The 6,594-nt window shown below is 37.3% G+C and overlaps 1 protein-coding gene across 1 annotated transcript; it reads right to left on the bottom strand.

The window, feature by feature from the left end:
• Positions 1–4: 4 nt before the first annotated feature.
• Positions 5–2,091, bottom strand: otulina (OTU deubiquitinase with linear linkage specificity a). Its single transcript, XM_087789201.1, has 3 exons — positions 1,954–2,091; positions 1,762–1,883; positions 5–780 (listed from the first exon to the last, which is right to left on the bottom strand). Exons 1-3 carry the CDS (start codon positions 2,065–2,067, stop codon positions 360–362), a joined length of 657 nt encoding a protein of 218 aa, XP_087645327.1. The 5' UTR covers positions 2,068–2,091; the 3' UTR covers positions 5–359.
• Between the last annotated feature and the right edge of the window lie 4,503 nt (positions 2,092–6,594).

The following is a 6,594-nucleotide window of genomic DNA, read 5'->3' as shown; positions in this document are numbered from 1 at the left end:
TAGATTGACATCAACTATTTTATTATAAAATGAACACATTTTACATTTGAAAAAACACATCTGTACTCTCAATAAAGAAAGAAACATCAACATATGTTATACTATGTTTCACACATTATATATAAATGCAAACAACATAGTATAACAACATAATTGAGCAACACATTTTATGAAGTGGATTGTTTGATTAGACAAGACAATTTAATTATTATTCGTTAATGATGGTCAAATAAATAGCACAATTTACATACGTTTGCAGCAATGATGAGGCATTATACGGGTTTCATGATATACACAATTGTAAAATGATATTTTACATTATTTACAGAGGATGTGTTAAAATCCATTTCCGATCAGAGTTAGACTGGTGTGTCTCGCAGCTTCTCTATGTGGGTCACCAACTCCTGTGGAACACCAAGTTCTGATACCAGGTCCAAGCATCGATTTAGAAGAACCTCAAAGCTTTCTTTTAAACCGGCCGACCAGTCCTTAGATCCTGAAGTCCAAGTCTGGGATTCTGGACTCTTGGAGTTCCTACTTTGACAACAACTTTCCTCTGCACATCCTTCCCCCGCACAACAACCCGGGTCCTTCTGGTCCACTTCCAGCACCTCCATGATGTCCGACACCTCGCTCACACTGGGAGCAGGATTCTCCAGAGCCTTCTTGATGTTGTCCCTGATTTGTTCTTCATGCTTGGAAATCTGCTGCAGGAGCTCGGCTACAGAGGCAGGGACGGGGCTTCCTGGATGCTGCATCTGGATCCAGCAGCAGAGGGCGCTGAGGGGCATTAGAAGGGGACAACAGTGACTATGAGTTTGTAGATTTCTGTTACAGAAAATACTTTAGAAATCTGCTGTATGTTTAAAAAACCTGCATTACTGTTTACACATCATTATGAACATAATATGAATAAATTCTTACTGCCAGTAGAAGCAGTTTGGAAGAAATGAATAGTTTTGGTTAAAATGTTAATAGAAGTTAAAAATAATAATAAACAGGAATAAGTATATAAATAAATACTATGAGGGATAGATGCTTTCATTGACTTACCTAAAGAAAAACAACTTATACAAGAGCATGCACCAGGTCTAGTTTTGCAAAAAAAATGTGTTACTTTTCCCGGTGGTGTGAAATTTCTAAAGTGTTTGCAAGTCATTATTTTCTCGCATGTGTTCATGAAGGTGTCGAGTTTCTCAACTTGATTTGATTCCATTGATGTGGCCAATGAGGAGAAGGGTTTATTTTCATGTCATTTTCATTCTAATTATTAGAAAAATCCATAGACTTTGTCAAAACCTTCAAGATGAAATATAGGAGAATCTATACTTTAAATTATCCTTTCTTAAAAAGCTTGTTTTCATGTTATATTTAATAACATGATATATAGTTTTTATTTACCCATATACTCTTTTGATACAGGTACATGTATACGTATATATATATATATTTAACTGCAGTATTTCCTTCTTTTTTTTGTGTAGCCCCTTGAGATTAGATAAATAGAATAACATAAAAAAAACAACATTTGTATTATTACTATAAATATTAAGTCATAAAAATAAAATTGTATCAGATTAAAGATCAGTCCAGGGCAAGATATGACCAAGAAAAAACATTTTAAAATAAATATTTTTAATTAAATCAGAATTGTGTTTCCAAGATCAGGAATTAGGTATTTATAGAAAATGAATTAAAAAGTCTCAAATGATTGAACGACAAACTGAAACATCTTATTCATTTAAAAGAATAGTTTGTTACCTGACGATGCCTTTCAGTTGACCCACCGCAACAGTCCGAGCCGCTCCGTCCTGGAAACCCTGGTTGAAGCCCACCTGCAGCGAGGCCTCCTCCCCCAGGTCAGCACCATCCACGAACCCGTCCTTCCACGAAGAACCAGCAGAGTTAACTTGGACTTTTAAAGACACGTCAAGAAGACGGACAGCTGCTCACCCTGGTGCGTCTCTTCATGCTGGACGTCCATTCTTTACTCAACAGATGCATTTCGTCTCCATTCTCGTCGAACACGTCGTCCCCGCTGCCGGGAACCGACTGAACCCACGACATGTTGGACTGGATCTGTGTCGGTGATGTGTGGACGACATCCACATGACGGAAGTTATTCTTCTTCGTTGAATGATGAGCTCAGACACTGCCACCTGCTGGAGTGACGCGGCGCTTCAGTAAAAACTCACTTCCGCTCTAGGTCTGATTTCAAAATAAAGCACATTCGATGTTAAAATAATTGTGAATTTACTTGTAGAGATTGGATATTATTAGTTATAAATACATTTATAAATTAGTATTAAACATTACTCGATTTAATTATAAAGTCTTGAAATGACAGTCAAGACAAAGATGGTTAAAATACGAATTATTTACGTTTTTCTTTTTTATTATTATAAATTAACTGTTGTTTCCCTTGTCTGTCCAAGGCTGGGTTGTTGTAAAAGAGCATGTGAGTTTTGATTTATGTAGTTGGGTGTGCGCTTGAAAATGCCCATAAACATTTAATATAACAAAAGTAATAATAAACGAGGACATTACAGGTTATTACGTCATACTATACGATATGATACAAAGTGAATTAACTGAATAGCTGAATTTGAGGCCCCCTGCACTTATCTTACAAAAAACATGACATGTTTATATTTAAACACATTTATACACATCTATTTGTGGCTATTTTAGGCTGTACGATACAAAAACAATGATATTGTATTTTTCATTTATTGTTCCAAGTATTATTTTAGTAACAGTAGTTGAAATCCCTGTTGTTGTTCAGTTCAGTCTATAGAGGGCGCCAAAACACAAAACATAACTCATCGTTTGAAAGGATAATAATTTGACTCATTATTCCGGTATATTTAAAAATCGACAGCCTTGTTATACATAATATAAACTCAATTTTTAAACTATCAAGATTCCCAATTGATAATGACTCGTTGATTTAATTAAACACAAATATTTGATAATGAAAACATGTTTTAAAGAGTTGTCTTAGGTGATATATATATATATATATATATATATATATATTCTCTTTGATGTTTTCTATCAGTTTCTAACAAAATGAGCTTCTTCAACTGTTAATATAAAGCAATATAACAGAAAATAAGCAAATTTACTCATCGTAGAAAATAAGTTTGCTGCAAAGACATGAAAAGACAAGCAGATAAAAAATACAGACTGAAGAAACATACAAAAAAGTTATACAAAAAATTTAAAAACAGATGATAAAAATATAGAATTAAAAAATATATTTAAACATACATTTAAGACTTAAAACAATAAACCTCTTTAAAGTACGACTGGTCAACCACTCAAGCAGAAATGTAACCTTATGATCAACAATAATTTGATTTGACATCAGTGTCATTTCTGTGTATCTTTCATGTTCTGATGTCAGGTCACCACAAAGTACTTTAATAATTTGATATGTAAATCATAAAATAAACATAAAAAATCTGGTGAGAGCTCGACTCCAGTGTGATTTCGCTCCCATGAAACAAACGTTTAGTGCCGCCTGAACGCTCGGACCTTTCACATCAGCGTCCGGTGAGCCGCCGCAGCAGCTTCCTGTTTAACTTTTCAAAGAGGAAAATGCCGCCCGTGTTGACAAACACATTATTCGCTCATCAATAATGCAGCCGCCCTCGTCGAGGGGGACGAGAATCCCCTCGTTTTCAGGGGGGGGTTTCTCACTCTCCGAGGTCACCGGAGAGACGGTGCGACATCGCTCCGAGCTGGAGTGCATCTGGAACGGCCCCCGAGAGGGGCCTCCCGGCCCGGGCCGCCCCCCCAAACGCGTGCAATCACCTGGCACATTTTCATCCAATTTCCACCCCAGAATGTGTTCATTCCCGGGCCTAATGGCATGTCATTTCGCAAAGGCTTTGGTCAAGAATTAATCCTGGAATCAAAACAGATTTTCCGGGGAGCAATCTTCCATCAAGTATTGATTTTTTTACACTCACAGAGCCTGTACTCCCTAATTTAACCTGACAGCCAGCAGCACAATGGACCGGGAGCACCTTGGCATGTCACAGAGGGGAGCTCTCCTCCTCCTCTTTGTGCACGGAAAGATAGATTGGGAGGAAGGAAAAAGGACTCCCTGATGTATTAAACAAAAGAACATTGCTTATAGAAAGCACCCAACGTTGAGTTTTTACCCCTAATTATGTTTGGGGGGGACCAGGTGATTCGGAGAGTGTTCTGGAGCCATCAGCTATCATTATGGGCCTGTTGACATCTCCCTGTCTTTGAGTGATTCTCAGCTCTGATTTCCCGCGGCCATTTTCCGCAGACGCTCGGTGAGGGGGTTTCATCATGGCACCCCATAAAAAAAAAAAAAAAGAGGCCCAAAGTGCTGGCCCCGGCTAATAAGAAAGCAAAGACGTGTCCGAGCGTGTCACTCGCCTCTCATCCATATCTGCTCTTGTGACGCCTTCAGATATGCAATCATTCTCTGGCGCCGGCGAGCTACTGTACGCCGAGGTCAGCGGGATGAGAGGATGATGGAGGGAAAAGGCTGTGTGTTTTCTCTCCAGCTCTTAAAGCTACAATGACCCGTCTGAAGGAGAGCGGCTCTCGGCCCCCCGAGGGCCAGCGCTTCCACCCGAACCGCTGCTTTTAAAAAACACAGACGTGAAGTCAAAGAGTTTCAATTTCCGTGGAAGATCGTTCGGCGTCCATCACTCCCTTCTTCACAGTTTGGAGATGTTTGCTACAATCAACTCAGGAACTTTTGAAATCAGCAGGAGACGAACACAACAAGGGGTTGTCGGAGGTTAAAAGTTGAGGGTGTTTCAGTTAAGTTGCCTTTTTATATGAACTCCAGGGATCTCCAACCTTTTTTCTCGTGTCAGCTACATGACTTAGTTACATAGAGAGATGCTAATATGTAACACAATAATTTGTGATATATCGTGATACTGTAGGAACAAGATATATTTGTAGTATTGTCGAGTACTTGACTTTGGTGTTTACAGACCACATGACTCTTGATGAAGTCGTAACTGTTTTCTTTTGTTTTGAGACTAAAATATGTCAAAAGATCAGCTTTAAAAGCAGCTCGAGTCGACTGTATCCTCTCGTCCTCAGTCATCGCTGGGATCTCGCAGGATTTCATTGTTTATTTAGCTCCGGAAGACGTAATGACTGCTGCCATCTACGGGCCTGAAGTTTAATTGCAACAGAAAAATGAACAAACGCCGTGAATATTTGCATGTTAATTGAAAATAATAGTATTAATAATAATAATAATAATAATAAGACAAATCTAATTATTTTATCTTATATACATTTTTATTGAAATGTAAAAATATAACCGATAAAAGTACTAAAATATAAATAAAATATATTATCACACACCTAATTGTTAAATCACATTTATTTTTAATTTCATCCTCATCAGTCAAGTTCATCCACTGTTTTTTTCGGGTGCACAAATGTTTGGTAACCTTGAAGAAACCTAAATCATTTTTTCAACATCTCAACAGTGTTACTGTTGTGGAGTTCTGTGGGCCAGGAAGCTAATTCCAGTTAGCAGATCAGATGCTAACGTTTGGTTGACTAGTTGACAAGATAAGTCACATTTGGGAGTGGCTAGATTTGATTGAAATGTAGGTTTATTTCCATAAGTAATTATCTTTATTATTTAGTTCTAGGCAAGTTAACATGTTATTATCATGTATTATCGTCAAACTATTAACACAGACATTTATTTTATCGTACAATATTTGATCAAATACAAGATCGTTGATAAAGAACACTGCCCCCGTTATTATTTTCGATAATAATATATTATAATATATTTTATTGTGTTCATGAATTATTTTGTGATGTGTGTAAAACGTTGCGGGAGATAACTATGTATCATTCCATCTCTTCACTCATTTTCTGTTTCTGTTTTCTTTTTTGCCTTAAATTGGACAATGACTTTGCACAATTTTTATCTTTATGATTGATCAAGTTTTTCTCATGTAAAGCGATCGTTTTGATTTATTCCTATGTTGTGAAGCACTTGAATGAGAGACTAAACATTTTAATAGTTTCTCAACTATTATTATGCGATTGATTCCTTCACAAACTACTACTAGATTCAACCTCTGAGGCTATTGCTAGCTTGAGAGCTACAGTTTGGCTTTCTTTAGCGCAAAGGTCACTGAAAAAGAAACCATTTTAGTTTTTGCACAGAAAGAGTTAATTTTCTGTTTACTGTACCACATTGATCAGGATAGAAATCCTTAAGATGTTGATAAAAGCAGTTTTATAAACGAGGTCTAGACACTGGTGATGCGTTCAAAGACACGTCACATATTAGGGTGAAATCACCCTAAATCACAGTTAATGAGGCTTATATGTGGACACGGGTCAACAGTTCTACATGATATTTCAACTAAATAGTTCATGAACATTTCCATGGTAAACATCTCGATGACTCAGTGTTGAGTTTGAAAACAGACAAACTGGTATCTAGTTCATGCTGTAGACTGATGTATTAGTAAACAAGATTTTGAGTGTTCCTGCTGCCCGAGTCTCCCGGGATGAGATTCAAACAACCTTTAATGGAAGCAGGTTCAAAGCCCAATT

Source organism: Callionymus lyra, chromosome 4 (assembly GCF_982586985.1).
Source record: "Callionymus lyra chromosome 4, fCalLyr1.hap1.1, whole genome shotgun sequence".
Classification (NCBI taxonomy): domain Eukaryota; kingdom Metazoa; phylum Chordata; class Actinopteri; order Syngnathiformes; family Callionymidae; genus Callionymus; species Callionymus lyra.
This window is presented reverse-complemented; position numbering and strand designations above follow the sequence as displayed.

What these genes read in the sequence shown, in the direction of transcription:
- otulina (XM_087789201.1), bottom strand. Translation starts at nt 2,067, where the DNA reads ATGTCGTGGGTTCAGTCGGTTCCCGGCAGCGGGGACGACGTGTTCGAC. An exon ending in GCATGAAGAGACGCACCAGG is followed by an intron (nt 1,884 to 1,953) that starts GTGAGCAGCTGT and finishes TCTTCGTGGAAG; the next exon opens with GACGGGTTCGTGGATGGTGC. An exon ending in CAACTGAAAGGCATCGTCAG is followed by an intron (nt 781 to 1,761) that starts GTAACAAACTAT and finishes AATGCCCCTCAG; the next exon opens with CGCCCTCTGCTGCTGGATCC.